Genomic DNA, 16225 nt, shown 5'->3' with positions numbered 1-16225 from the left:
CAGTCTCCTACACAGAAGTGAGTTCTGTGTAGAAAAAAAAGTAAAGTGAGAAGTGTCCTTAATGCTTTACTGTTTGATCAGGACGTTGTAATGAAAACCAACAACCCATCAAAATGAAACAGTTCCTCATTTGAAGGCTGCAATCTTCAGCATGCAGTACTTACAGAATAGTTCCATTGAAACCCAAAGGGTTTACTTATGAGCAAACATGGTAAACTTTGGATTGCAAGGAAAATATTTGGCAAACTCGAGTTTCTACTCCCTGACGAGGAAGCAACAGGTGACTAAGAAAGAATACATTAAAAGAACCCCAAAAGTTATGGCATCCTCATTCTTAATTCGCCACCTTTCCCCCAGAACAGAAGCCTCCGGCGACCCATCCCAGCCCTCCTGCGTCTCCTGCCTGCGCAGCAACTCTGGACGCGACAGCGAGAGCTCGGCTCCTTCTCTCCCCATTCGCTGCAGATCTCTGCATTCCCACTTCGTCCTCACTTTTGGGCGCTGTCCATGGTGCAGCAATTGCCTGCGTGACGTCAGGCCGCCTGAGCGCCTCGCCCATTGGCGGAGGAGCTCGGCCGGCCTGTGAAATCGCGCGAACTCTTCCCCGGGCGCCCGCCTCCGCGCCCCGGGCGCCGAGTCCCGCTTCGCCTCCAGAGGGAGAGCCGGCAGCGGGCTGCTCTGCCGGGAGCCGGAGCCAGAGCCGAAGAGGCAGCGGCAGCAGCAGCAGGCAGGACCCGCCCTACCCCAAAGCAGCCCGGCTCTGGCCGGGGACTTTGCCCTGGCTGCGCAAAAGCTGCAGGCCAACAAACAAGATGGAAGAATTTCTGCAGCGCACCAAAAGCAAGCTGGTAAGTTCTGCAGGACGGAGAGTGAAACTGCAAAGAAGTTGTTGTTGGTTTGTTTCTTTGATTTACTCTGTGAGCTCGTCTCCCTGCATGTCATATTGTTGCTTAAAAACAAAACAAAACTTTTGGAAGGCATCCAAACGACCTGGTGTGAATCAGCATCTTGAATACAGAAAGGCCTTTGAATGCTTTTGTTCTAAGGAGTCCAATGCTTCTTAGGTGGTCAAACAGCTGCACAGGAGATCGCAGTGAACCCCCCACCCCACCCCAAGAAGTTGCTGTGTATTTCTTTGTAAAGCATCCTGTGCAGGGCAGGTGGCAAGTTTCGGGGCCTGTCACTTTCGAAAACCACAGACCTTTCACCCAAAGTTCACCCAGTACAATCCTGTACACACTCACTCAGAATTAAATCCCACTGTGTTCAGTGGGGCTTACTCCCATGGTAAAAGTGCATAGGATTGGACCTATAATATTCTACCCCATAATAAATAGCGTGGAACTCTGAAGACGTTTTTGTTTTTACAGAGAATAGGTGTTAAGGAAGATGTTTGACAAATTTGGAATAACACAAAATATGATAAATGTATATTTCTATGCCTGGATGAAGCTTCTGGTGCAATATTTTGGCTGTTGTGAATGTTTTTAACTCAGAATTGTTTGTTGATTGGAATGGAATGAAAGTTTGGCCAAATATAGCCGTGTGGACATCTCTTTACCTCTAAGATGGTTTGTGTAGTATTTCTAATTGCAATGGAAGTCTAGCAGATAATATGTACATTCTTATTATTTTAGCTATTTCAGCTCAGTCTGAAGGAGGTGATACCTTTTAATAATGGTGTAAAGCTGCTTTTCTGAAGATCCAGCATTTAAATCCTAATTTAACTCAGCATAATAGAAGTGCACTTTCACCATTCCACATAGTCAAATACACATAAATGATATTCACTTAAAAAAGAGAGATGATGTTGACTACGTTTAGTTTGCCTTTACAGTATATTCAAGGTCCAGCCCTGTGGATACAATTCACCATATCTAACCTTCCTTTCTTACTGTTGGTGGAAAATAACCATAAATTTGTCTTTTGCTACAAACTTCCTTGTTCTGACACCTCTTTTTGGTTGCCGAAGTTGTATACAATGATTTTTTAAAGTCTCTGTTTAATACTGCCTATCAGGTTCTTCTTTCACTGTACACAAACAGCAATAATTTTTTTGCCTTTGTTAATATGCTAGTTCGGGTAAACCTTCCCCCCCAAAGCAATGTTTTAACACAAAGAAACATGATACTTAAAAATCTCTGATGACAAAGCACAGGGGGAAATACATAATTTATGATCCACTTATCTCAAAAGCCTGAACAGAACAACAGACTGAAGCCTACATTAAGCATGATGTCATGGTCACATGGCAGGGAATGAGCCATGAAAGTCTTGAGGCCTGTTCTTAAAGTTCTGCTTCTAAGATCTTAGGCTGCTATCTTTGAGAGAAGCCAGTGGCCAGATTTTCTTGGTTCTGGCTAACAACAGGTCTGCCCATGCCAGCCTTGGACCAAAGATAGAAGAGGGCATATGACACTGGATCCTTCAGTTAATTATTTTGGTAGAAAGAGACTTAAAAAGGGATTTTTAGAAGCATAGGATTGTAGAGTTGGGAGAGACCACAAGGGTCATCTAGGCCAACCCCCTGCAATGCAGGAATCTCTTGCACAACGTGGGGCTCAAACCCACAACCCTGAGATTAAGAGTCTCATGCTCTACTGACTGAGCTATCCTTCATGAAATAGCTGCACCCCCTACACTCATACCCCTCAGATATGAGGGATGCCAGTACTCACCAGTACACAGTACCGACACCTTCCTCCCCAAATCTTGGCTTCTGAAGTGAGTGTGTGAGGAGGGTGCACATTTTCTCCTGTGCCCATAGCAGTGGATCCCTTGGCAATGCCAGCTCTGGCGGCAGCGCTTCCTCCTCATCCTCATCCTGTGGCAGCACAGTGGTGGTGGCCGGGCAGCACCAAGAGGACTCTGGCTTCCTCGAAGGCCTTGCGGATGGCGCAGAGGCAGAAGAGGGAGCCTAGCTCTGGGCACTTGGTGGGCTTCCGCCCTCACTGAGCCCAGCCTGCAGCAGCTGCTGCCAGTCAGCCGAGAGCGGTACTTCATGATGAGTACTGACACCTTTTTTTTTTCCTAGAAAAAGGACACTGTTCTCAGTAGATCAGACATACACAAAGCAAAAGGAATGTGAATATTTCCAAGCATTGAAATGTTAAAACTGAAGCTAATGATACATTTTAGAAGAGCTCCTGAAAGTTCTCTGCAACGGTGAATTAAAGCACAATCATAGTGGATTATAAACTAGGCAAATTGCATTCAAGGATAAATTTTAGAAAAACTGCTGTATTAGTTTGTGAGCAGGAAATCGAAAAGTGCTGTGAAAGCTTAAATGCATACTGATTTATTATTGGTTTGGGGTTGAGCTTTCATAGTTAATGGACCAGTTCATACAACAGGACAGGCTGTGTAGACAGACATTCTCTTCTGATAAAAAAGCAAGACACATTTGCAACCGCAGTGTCTTTTTCTTTTAAACTTCTGATTAGCTACTAATTATTTTAGAACAAGAATTGGGAACCAGTGGTCCTCTGCATGTTACTGGGCTTCAACTCCCATCAGTCCCAGGCAGCGTGGCCAGTGGTCGGGGCTTAGGGGAGGGGGGGAAACTTCCCCATCCTTGAATCAACTACATGAAAAATTAGGAACATTTAAAAAGCAATATCCTAAATCAGATTTAAAGAACGACACACTTCAGTCCCTTCTGTTAAGAGAATATTATTTATTATTATTTATTTCTCTCACCTTTATTTATTATTATTATTTATTATTATTTATTTCTCTCACCTTTTCCCTGAATTAGAACTCAGGCCGCTTTAAAAATTAAAATGAACAGTACTAATATAACAAACAACCATTGGTAATTGGACTAAAAGAAGATGATGAGAAAAGAGAGTTGACTTTACTGGATCCCAGGGACAGCCTGGATTTCACAGAGCGCATCTGTCATGCGCTGTGACAGGGGCCCAGCAACATGCAAACTCATTTTAAGGCCTTGTTGATTTTAAGGCCTAGATATTTTAATCTGAAGATGATTGATTGCATTTCCACCTTGTATTTCAACTAGAAGAGATAGTTGGTGGAAAGTTTGTGTGTTTGTGTTAGTATTTGGGGATGGAAGAGAGAGAAGATGCAATTTTAAGCTCAAATATACACTTCATTGTTCAAATATCTGAGTCCAATTTAAAGTGCTAGTGCTTAATGTTAAAGTTCTAAATGGATTGGGACCCAGATACCTGAGGGAACACATCTTCCAGTACCAGCCTACCTGACCTATAGAAGCACTTCTCCAAGTACCTACTTTAACAGATACATTCTGTAGTTACAGAGGAGAGGGTATTCTCTCTGGTGGCATCCCAACTTTGGAATGCTCTCCCTAAGGAGACCTGTTTGGCGCCACCAGTACAGTCTTTTTGGCACCAGTGTAAAACTTTCCTACTTTCCCAGGCTTTTTAGATGGGTTGTAAGTTGGACATTTTGTTCTTTCCTTTTATGGCTTTAGCCTACTATTTATTTTCTTGTTGGTGGTCTTATATGTTCTAGAAAGTATTTGCAGACGTTTGTATACTGTCCTGGGATCTTCTCATAAAAGTTGTTTAAGAAATATTTTGAATAAAAATAAAAGGACTATAGCTATTCAGATTTTAGCTCACGTCTTTCAAGGAAGTGGATATATCTGAACTAACGTGTGTGCCACGATTTGTTTTTAGCTGTTTTAGAAATAGTTTCCAAAGGCTGTAGGTCATTTAAATAGCCTCTTGCCCTATTTAATTGTTTATAATTATTTTTATTATTTTTCCAAATTATTACAAATCAAACCAAATTACTTTAATACCATTTCTTAAAACCAGGTTTCCCGCTTTGTTGCAAACATATGTTGATCATTTCCTCCGATAGCTGCACAATTTCTTATTTACAGTCATACTTTGGATCTACTTCCAAAACATTTGGAAATCAAAGCATGGCTTCTGATTGGCTGCAGGAAGCTCCTAACCCAAACCCCTAAACCCTAACCCTAAACCCTAAATCCTAACCCTAACCCTAAACCCTAACCTCAACCCTAACCCTAAACCCTAACCTCAACCCTAACCCTAACCCTAACCCTAACCGCGAACCCTAACCCTAACCATAACCCTAAACTCTAAACCCTAAACCCTAAACCCTAAACCCTAACCCTAACCCAATCCCTAACCCTTAACCCTAACCCTTAACCCTAAACCCTAACCCTAACCCTAACCCTAACCCCTAACCCTTAACCCTTAACCCTTAACCCTAAACCCTAAACCCTAAACCCTAATCCTAACCCTAACCCCTAACCTTAAACCCTAACCCTAACCCTAAACCCTAACCCTTAACCTAAACCCAAACCCTAACCCAATCCCTAACCCTAACCCTAACCCTAACCCTTAACCCTAACCCTAACCCTAACCCTAACCCTAACCCTAACCCTTAACCCTAAACCCTAACCCTAACCGCGAACCCTAACCCTAACCCTAACCTTAACCCTAAACTCTAAACCCTAAACCCTAACCCTAACCCTAACCCAATCCCTAACCCTAACCCTAACCCTTAACCCTAACCCTAACCCTTAACCCTAAACCCTAACCCTAACCCCTAACCCCTAACCCCTAGAAATAGTTTCCAAAGGCTGTAGGTCATTTAAATAACCTCTTGCCCTATTTAATTGTTTATAATTATTTTTATTATTTTTCCAAATTATTACAAATCAAACCAAATTACTTTAATACCATTTCTTAAAACCAGGTTTCCCGCTTTGTTGCAAACATATGTTGATCATTTCCTCCGATAGCTGCACAATTTCTTATTTACAGTCATACTTTGGATCTACTTCCAAAACATTTGGAAATCAAAGCATGGCTTCTGATTGGCTGCAGGAAGCTCCTAACCCAAACCCCTAAACCCTAACCCTAAACCCTAAACCTTAACCCTAAATCCTAACCCTAACCCTAAACCCTAACCTCAACCCTAACCCTAAACCCTAAAACCTAACCTCAACCCTAACCCTAACCCTAACCGCGAACCCTAACCCTAACCTTAACTCTAAACTCTAAACCCTAAACCCTAAACCCTAAACCCTAAACCCTAAACCCTAAACCCTAAACCCTAACCCAATCCCTAACCCTAACCCCTAACCCCTAACCCCTAACCCCTAACCCTTAACCCTAAACCCTTAATCCTAATCCTAACCCTTAACCTAAACCCTAACCCTAACCCTAACCCCTAACCACTAACCCCTAACCCCTAACCCTTAACCCTTAACCCCTAACCCCTAAACCCAAACCCAAACCTAAACCCTAACCCTAACCCTAACCCCTAACCTTAAACCTTAACCTTAACCTTAAACCCTAACCCCTAACCCCTAACCCCTAACCCTAAACCCTAACCCGGAAGTCTAAAATATTATATTGACGGAAGTCTAAAATATTGTAGAAGATAAGAAGTTATGTTATATGATTGTTGGAAATGATATGTTAAAAAACCCCTAATAAAAGTGTGTGTGTGTGTATGTATATATGTATATATATAAGTATATGTGTGTGTGTCTGTGTATATGTGTGTGTGTGTGTGTGTGTGTGTGTATGAAAAACACAAGGAAGCACAACACACCTTGTCCTGCCCTTTACTTTCTTGGCTTTTGTAAGGATTCTCAAGCTTCAGAAAAATATGCAAATACCTTCAGAGAGCCAAGCCCAGTCCTTTCAGCAGGTGATTAATTGCAGTTCATTAGCATATGTTGGTCCAGGAGCATGTCTTGATTAAAGCCAATTGTCCAAATTAAGGAGGAACCAGCCACAAATCATGCCAGCAATGGAGGCTCGTCCATTGGCAGGGACACTGGCAGGGACACCCCCCCCCCCAGGTCACTCCTACTCTGCCTCTCAAGTTGGCAGACATGGGATTGCGTGGCACAGCGGGATGCCGTGAACTCCCCAGACCCCACTGAGGAGCACTGCCAGGATTTTTGCCTTATAAATCCTCCCTTTCCCCTGCCTGAACTTCCTGGCAGCCCACAGAGGGCTGTAAAGAACAACCGCCATTGACTCGTGATGTAGCCGGAAACCCCTCTTGCCCAATTTCTGTTGGAACAGCCAAGAATTCAACCAACTCACAATTATGAAAACTCACATGTATTATTCAACTTTATTTAAAAATGTGGTGTTATTTAGTTCAAATGGAAATTGAGACAATTGTGTGGTTTTTAAAATAATTTCTTAATTTTTTTTAAATTTAACTATAATAATCATCAGTTACAATTGAATACATAGTTAATTTGACTTCCCTCCTCCCCTTCCTTGGTTTCTTATAAAAACATTTTTAAAACTGCATTTCCCCTGTAACTCCTTTTGGTTTATTTCTCTCTGTGTTCGTTCCAAAGTCACCTTTTAACTGCTTGATTTTAAAATAATGTATTCTAATGTTAATGTATTTAATTGTTTACAATAATTTTTAGATGATCCACATACCTTCACCATACTTTGTTGAGCAATCTTCTTGATTTCTTAATCTTCCTGTAAGTTTTGCCATTTCTGCATAGTCCATCAACTTTACCTTGCCATTGTTCCTTTGTTGGGACAGTGTCCTCTTTCTATCCCTGCGCAAAGAGCATCCTAGTGGCCGTGGTTGCATACATAAGCAATTTTGTTGAATCAGGTTACACTTGATAGGACTGGCACACGGAAGGTAGAGCAAACTTGTTCTCTGCTCTGGTGAGTAGGACTCAAATTAATGGAAGAACTTTCTGACAGTAAGAGCTATTTGACACTGGAGCAGATTGTCATGAGAGGTGATGGAATCTCCTTCCTTGGAGGTTTTTAAGCAGAGGTTGGATGGCCATCTGTCCTGGGTGCTTTAGCTGAGATTCCTGCATTGCAGGGGGTTGGGCTAGATGACCCTTGGGGTCCCTTCCCACTCTCAAATTCTATGATTCTATGAAGACTCATTAAATCATTGTTCAATGTAACAAATGAGGAGTTGGGTTAAGTAAACAACTGAACAATTATAGACACCCTCTGTATTAAAAGTTACGCTTAATTATAAATTATCAGCCCTGCCTTGATAAGCATATTGAAAACTCAGAGTAACTGGAAACCACTGTTGCCAAGAATAAATATTTATGGCTTGCTGGAAAGCGGCACTTAAAATATGTTTGTAGAAATAGTGTTTTAAATTTGACCTTTTATATTTCCAAGAAATACCAGACTGAAAATATGCCATGTGAAAACTGTGCAGAATTGATCTTAAAAATAACAGCTGTGTTTAAACATTGCTGCCACCTGCAGTGTTGATGCTTTCAAGGGAAAGTGTGTGTATAATATTTGTACTGTGATTGATGAGCATATTTTTTTTGCCAATTATTTTTATTGATTTTCCAAATTATTACAAATTGTTACTGAATTAATTCAATTTAATACAATTTCCAAAACCAGTTTCCTGCTCTTGTAACGATCAACAGATTTTAATTAGGCAGCTAACCAACATTATGAGGTCACTGTGTCTTCTATTTTAACAGCCACTTTTATTGTGCATTGATTTATTAGTGAATGTCTAAAAATATAGCAATTTAATATGCCCTTGCTTTTTACTGAGTTATGGTTGGTAAGCATCTTTGGATTAAGGAGATCCCCTCCCCCCCCCCATTAATTGTTTCTGCTTAGGCCTATGTGAAGGAAGGAGCAGAATATACCTGCTTGAGTGGCTAGGGAGACCCAGCCAGTTGGGCGGGGTATAAATAATAATAATAATAATAATAATAATAATAATAATAATAATAATGATGATGATGATGATGATGATGAGTGAACAGAGAGGTTTAGTTTGCTCTGTGAATCCAGTCTCCAGAGTAGCTAGTGGGTTCAAGGTTTGATAATAAATCAAGATGTTCTGTTTAATACTTAAAGTAAGTTAAAGTAACTTCCTCCTTCTTATTGTGAAAGGTTAGGATTATTCTGTATGGCTTGAAAGATGGGGGAATTGGTGCTTAAAAAAGAAAATATGAAAATAATTGGATTTTGGACCTTAAATATCTATGACAACTTCTGCTAAAAGCCCAGGGAGATTGCCTTCTAAATATACACAGTTGGCATGTGCAATTGTTGACCTGATTTCATTTTAATTACACTTGGCATGGTAGCCATGACTGACAGGTAATTCATTATGTAAAAAGCTGTAATATGTTTCCTAATAGGACATTAACAGCAGGGAGTTGGGAAAGCTGAGCTTCCCTGTCCTGTAACTGAGAGAAGGATAAAAACTGCTTCCAATAATCATCTTGGGCTGTTTTATTTACACACCTAGAAAGTGTTCAATCTAAACCCAGAATTGCTTGCTGGGCTTTGCTCTGCTTCAGCTGGGCACAAAGACAGGGCTCTGTCTAATATATGCAGAGAGTTAGAAAAGAAAGTCAGGCAGATTCTTCTTCTTGCTAACACCCACCAACACGTAGACCAATTTGTGGCCCTCCAGATATTGCTGAACTACAACTCCCATCATTCTGGGTCATTGACCATGCTTGCTGGGACATCTGACAAACTAAAGGTTCCCCACCTTTGACATAGACCATTTGCTCAGAACTAAATTTTTCATTTTAATTGCTGATGCATAGCTTCCCACTTCCCAGATTCATATTACTCCAGTAGGTTTTGTCATTTCATCATAGTCCATCAATTTAATCTACCACTCCTCCCTGAAACTGAAGGGAGATCCTGGCAATTAGCCAGAGTGAAAACTCTTCATTGTTTTGGTACTTCAAGATTAGTTAAATATGTCATTGCAGTGGTGGGGTACCTACTGGTTTCACTGGTGATGAAATTTGGTGACCTGGCGAGATGTGACTAACTTTCTGTATCAACCACAAGCTGTTTAATGGTTTCTTTGGCCTTCATAGCCCATGCTGAGTAAAAACTGTGGGGTAAGGCCTTGAGTTAACATTTTGTCTACCACTTCTCGTTTCTATGTTGTTTGAAAGTCGTCCTTTATCACTGGGGTGGGAGGAGGCCATCAGGGTAAAAGGATAGCCTAAGCCAGAAATTTAATGTGACCATCCACGCCCTAGCCTCTGCTCTTACAAAACCTGTCTCGAGACATATTTTGGCACTTGAAAAGCTGATTTTAGGAACTTAGATTGCAGTAGTTCCAGTGATATGAGATTAGTGAAGGGGCCTAGCTGGGCACCATATAAAAGCTGTGTGATGGACTTGGCTTCAGACAGTTTAAGGGCTGTGGGTATATAATGTCCATCTTGGTCCTAAGCTATTTAAATATGGCAGTTGCATTTCTCTTTGTATTCTCAGCAGCATAATCCCCACGGGCTTTTCTGTACCAATGCTTTCATAGCTTTTCTAAGCCCTATGGGTGTTCTTGAAATTGCTGCATCATCTGCATACAGCAGGACTGGGATATGCCTCCCTGCCAACTTTGGGGGTTATAATTCATTTTATGGAGATAGGATACCATATCATTAGTATAGAAATTAAATAAAAGTGGAGCCAGTATGCACCCTTGTTTCACACCTTTCTTAGTTCCAATAGCGTTGGAAAGATGCCCCTGGGGGTTGCATTGCACTTTGAGCATGAGCTCTTCATGTAGCATGCACATTAAATATAGCAAGCGCCTGTCGAGTTTAGAGACCTCCATTTCCCCCCAAAGTTTGGCTCTGGATATGGAGTCAAAAGCTGCTTTAAAATAAAGACAGCATAAAGGGAGACTGTGCTACAAAAGGAGTATTTTTCAGTTAGATGTTGGAGTACTAAGTATTGGTCAATGGTAAAATTGGCCTTCCCTAAATTTGGCTTGTTTCTTTGCAAGTATGTTTTCTTGTTCCATCCAGTCCTGAAATTTCCATTGCAGGTGCCTTGCATACAGTTTACTAATTATGCTGAGGAGGCTCATTGGCCTATAATTAGCTGGATCATCTTTCTTTTCTTTTTTATATATTGGGACAATGATTGCAAGTCCCCAATTTTTTGAGATGTGTCCATAGATATTGATGCCCAAAAATCCAAGTTTTTTGGATGCCCTCAGCAGGAATTAGATTTTCTTCTAGGGCTTTCCGCTGTTTTCATTGGGCTATACGGTTCTCTGTTCTTGTCACAGGAGCCCAGAAGGTTTTCTGTGTTTTGGGTATTTTGGCCACTTCCATCATTGGTACCCCTATAAAGTTCCTGGAAATACACCTCCCAAATTCTTCGGGAAAATAGCAGTCTGCCATAGGTGGTCTATTGCTTTGGTAGAGCACCAAGATATTCCAGAATAGAGCAGAGTTATGGTAATTGGATTTGGCTTCTTGGATAACCCTTGAACAGTTGTTTTTCATAGCTTCCCTTTCCCCTGTGCTAGCAGCTGCTTATAAAATCTTTTCTGCTCAAGGAGATCCATTCTGGCATTTGGAGTTATGTTGGAGACATAAACTTGGTATGAATTGGCAGGGGCATTTTTTGGCATCAACATAGCTGAGTCCTTATCAAACCATGGCTTTGATTGTTTTGTCGTTGTCTCCAATCTACTCTGTTATTGATTAAGTGCTGGTATAGTTGTTGGGTCAGGGCTTTATAGGACAACAAAAGGTCATCAAAGGATTCAGCTGATATTAGGGTAGACTGGAGAGCCTGTAGATGTATTGAGTCCAATAACTTGTAACAGGTAGGTAGCCGTGTTGGTCTGCCGTAGTCTAAACAAAATAAAAAACTTCCTTCCAGTAGCACCTTAGAGACCAACTAAGTTTGTTGTTGATATGAGCTTTCGTGTGCATGAAGAAGTGTGAATGCACATGAAAGCTCATACCAATAACAAACTTAGTTGGTCTCTAAGGTGCTACTGGAAGAATTTTTTTTTATTTTGTTCCAATAACTTGGTCATATTTTTATTTAAATGAGGAGTCCATTTGGCTCAGCAGTAGTTCCTTCTAACTGGCATTATGGTGGGCTGAAAATTTTCCTCAGTGTGTATCTTCTGGGTAAACTCTTTAGTTGGAACAGGACTGGGAAGTGATCGCTCTTGAACCTAGGTATAACCTCTATAGCTTCAGCATAAGGGAGAAGTTCCCCAGAGACAATAGCATAGTCAATGGCACTCATCCTAGCTCTGGAAAGATAGGTAAATTCAACTGGATGATCCTTTCCAAAGGTACCATTCAGGATGTGGGGATTTAGCTTGAAAGTCATTTGCGCCAGGCAGAGACCTGCAAAATTTGAGGTTTGGTCTTTTGAGGCATGAGTGGCGAGTGGTCCTTCGTCTTCCCAGTCAGGTGGTGGAGTCTGATTGTTTGGTCTTGGTCTGGCATTGAGCTCCGCTCCCAGAACCTCCATTGCATTTGAATTTTGCAATATAAGGTCCGCATCATACCCTTCCAGCTCCCCCCACAGAGCTCCGATTTCAAGTTTCTGTCTCATTGGGGGCATGTAAGCATTTAGTACCAGCAGAACCTTCTCGTTGAAATGGAGCAAAATAGCCATGTAGGCGTGTGTCTTATATGAGGGGAGGGGCCTTGGTGGAGTACCAATAGTGGTATACAGTGGTACCTCTGGTTACGTACTTAATTCGTTCCGGAGGTCCGTTCTTAACCTGAAACTGTTCTTAACCTGAAGCACCACTTTAGCTAATGGGGCCTCCCGTTGCTGCCATACCACCACTGCGCGATTTCTGTTCTCATCCTGAAGCAAAGTTCTTAACCCGAGGTACTATTTCTGGGTTAGCAGAGTCTGTAACCTGAAGCATATGTAACCCGAGGTACCACTGTAGATTAAGATACCCAGAGCCCTTTTGCTCTCTTGTGTTTCTCCCCTAGTTCACTTCTGATTGTAAATGAGTGGCAGGTCGTTCATGGCCCATGATTCTTGTATCAGTAAGATGCCATGTCATGAAAGAAAATCAGTGAAACAAGGGTCTCTGGTAGATGCAGCCCACCCAGCTACATTCCAGGTTAGGAGGGCCACTTGGCTGTCAGCCCCTCTTTTCATCATAGGGGGATCAGAGAGCTTTTTGTTCTGGCAGCAACACCTGGGGGTATTAAGGAAGCATGGGCAGCAAAGTGTGGGATGTTAGCAAGCAAGGCATCAACCTCTTTGATGGAGGAGGTATCATTTGTCTTCTCCTGCCAGAGATGTGATGAGGGAAACTGGATCTCCTGTGTGAGTAGATCTAGCTGTGCCCCAAGGAATTTGAGGCTTAGTTGTGTTAGTCTGGGGTCTGTGAGTATGGTTTCATTTGCTTGTCAGCAACTCGGTGATTTATGGTCTCCTTAAATGTTATTGACATGGGGTTCAGAAAAGAGATGCCAAAATGATCAAGGGGATGTAGCAACTCTGTTATGAGGAAAGGTTATAGCATTTGGGGCTTTTTGGTTTAGAGAAAAGATGTGTAAGAGGAGGCGTGATATAAAATTGTGCATGGCATGGACAAGTGGATAGAGAAAAGTTTTCTCTCCCTCTCATGAAACTAGAGCTCATTGACATCCAAGGAAGCTAAATGTTGGAGGACTTAGGGCAGACAAAAGAAAGTCCTTCTTCATGTAGGGTTTAAACTGCGAAACTCGCTCTTCCAGGAGGCTGGGATGGCCACCAACTTGGATGGCCTTAAAAGAGGATTGGACTAATTCATGGGGAAATAAGGCTATTGATAGCTGCTAGCCATGATGGCTATACTCTGCCTCTACAATTAGAGGCAGTAATTTTTCTGAATACCAGTTGCTGGAAATTGCAGGAGAAGAGAGTGCTCTTGTGCTTGGACCAGCTTGTGTGTTCCCCACAGGCAGGGCTTTTTTTCCAGCTGGAACTCACTGGAACTCAGTTCTGGCACCTCTCGGGGGGGGGTGTGCCATTGCCATTATAAGAGAACAAGGGAGGCACCTCTTTTTCTAGCAGTGCCCACAGGCGCCTGTGAGAACAGGGTGCTGAACTAGACGGGGCATTGTCCTGATCCCACAGACTTTTATGTTCCTATGAGAAGTCCCCCCAAGTCTCTGGAGCAGCTGTTGGAGGATGGAGGTGCACAGGGTGCTGCAGATGGGAGGAGAGGAGAAGGCAAAGCCCCATTGTGACAGCAGTGCTCTGTTCCCAGAGCAAGATGAAAACAATTCAGCACAAAAACAGGATGACTGAACTTTAGGTGATAGTCTTATGATGTCTGGTGGCCTCACCATGCATAGTAGTAGTACCAAATATTTTGCCTCTGATAATGATTCTTGCTTCTCTGGATGGAGGGCAGAGAGGGCTGTGTGCCTGTGTATAGAAACCAGTCTCTTGCACTAAGGCAGAATTTACAGTCAGTGCTTGGCCTGCCTTTGCCTCTGGCTCCACCCATTGCTGGCAAGGTGTCCTCTGGAGATCGTCCAAAAGGCTTTGAGACTGAAAAGTGTCCTTCACCCCCACCCCGTCCACTGCTATTGGATTGCAGCCTTAAATGTTTTCTTTCAGGGACAGGAAGGTTGTGGTTTTCCTTTCTCTCCCCCTATAATCTACTCAGTCAGATAATGAGTGGGTTGGGCTAGGGGAGAAAAGAGAAGCTGGAAACAACTGCTAATGCACTGTGCTGATAAAAAGCTATAAATCATGGCTCAACATTGCTTTATGTTCTCATAAAATAATGCTGATACAACTTTTTGTAATCAAAGCATCCAGTGGCTGAATGTTATTACATTGCACAACAGATTCCGTCCCCCACCTGACTTGAAACTCTGCAACATCATATGAGAAGGGAATGATCCAGCTTTTCAGGGCGAGGCACCTTTTCAAACTGTCACGAGAACCGCTCATCCTCATTCTGCTGGTTTTTAGTTGGGAAGGAGTGCCAGTTCACAAGAGAAAGATATTCATGGTGAGTGAGGCAGGCTTTTAACTGATAGATCTTTTCTGTTTGGACAGTACTATTGCAAATAGCTGTAAGAGATGTGGCCTCTGAAAGACTCTAAATCTCTTTATGTTACAAACTCACTTCCTTGTCTTTTGCCAAATATTCATATTTGAATTTTGAACCATGTGATCCTATGCCAACTTTGCGCAGCTTTCATAGATTTGAAAGCTGCGTTTGATAGTATTCCGAGGAAATTACTATGGGATAAACTTGCCTGTTGGGGAATAGATAGAAGGCTCCTGTGGCTTATCTCCCAACTTCATGCCGGGTCCGTGGCCAGAGTGAGAATATCCCCTGCTGGAGACCTGACTAACCCAGTGCCAGTAAATAAGGGTGTACGCCAGGGTTGTATTTTAGCGCCGCTTCTTTTTAACTTATTTATCAGTGATATGAGGAACTCATTAGCCGTCGCACAAAAATTTATCCACACCCCTCGCATAGCTGATTACCGTTGTCCTTTACTTCTCTACGCAGATGATGCGGTACTACTCTCTTACACCAGAGTGGGTTTAAGGAGGGCACTAAAGATTTTTGCGACATATTGCCATTCTAATCATCTGTCTATCAACCACACCAAGTCTAAAGTACTGATATTTTCAAAGAGTCGAAAACTTTATTCATGGAAGCTGGAGGGCACGAAAATTGAACAAGTACATAAATTTAAATACTTAGGAATTTATTTTCAATATAATTTAGGGTGGAAAGCGCACATTGAATATCTTCAAAACAAGACAAAAGCCCTATCACACTCCCTCCTCCGTTTTTTCTACTCTGAGGGGGCCTTATTCATCCCTGCGGCCTTGAAAGTGTATAGCATCAAAGTGATGGCCACAATGGCCTATGCTGCACCTTTATGGGCTGCCTTTGCAAACCTCTCACCTTTAGAGACACTTCAAAGCCAATTCTTACGCCGACTTTTAAAATTACCAACATGCGTAAGTAATGCGGCTATTCGCTTAGAAATGAAGATCCCCTCAGTGGAGTTAGTTATGTGGAGGAGAGTTTTGATCTATTGGATATCCCTATGGCATAAACTCCCGAACCACTATCTAATTCAATGCATGTGGCGGGATGACTTCACAAATTTGTGGTCAGGAAAAATCTATGCCAAATTGCTGTCCTATGAGATCTCGCCCACTGAATTGCTCAAACTGGATCTAAATGTGGCAAAAAGGTGTATAAATCAAAGGCTGGATGATGCGGAGCTATACCAAAATTTCGTAGCTGGTGGTGGAGCCTGCTCACCGTTAAATTTCGGCATAACCCCTATCTACCGCGCTCCGTCCTACTTAACATCGCTAATGGCCGCGTCTCACCGATATGCCTTCATTAGAGCTAGGTTCAATGTCTTTCCAACAAATGTGCTGAGACATAGATTCACTAAGGGCCAAGTCCCTTCAATGTG

At 42.2% G+C, this 16225-nt stretch overlaps 1 protein-coding gene across 1 annotated transcript in view; it reads left to right on the top strand.

Annotated features, from left to right (window-relative positions):
• The first annotated feature begins 533 nt into the window (after window positions 1-533).
• PRUNE2 (prune homolog 2 with BCH domain) overlaps window positions 534-16225 on the top strand; it is a 138206-nt gene continuing 122514 nt past the window's right edge. The window contains 1 exon segment of the mRNA XM_083701852.1: window positions 534-848. Within this exon segment, the coding sequence (XP_083557978.1) occupies window positions 813-848 (36 nt within the window). The 5' untranslated portion in view covers window positions 534-812.

This window comes from Podarcis gaigeae (genome assembly GCF_964106915.1).
Source record: "Podarcis gaigeae genome assembly, chromosome: 11".
Lineage (NCBI taxonomy): Eukaryota > Metazoa > Chordata > Lepidosauria > Squamata > Lacertidae > Podarcis > Podarcis gaigeae.
The sequence above is the reverse complement of the archived record's forward strand: the minus strand, read 5'-3'. Positions and strand labels throughout refer to the sequence as shown.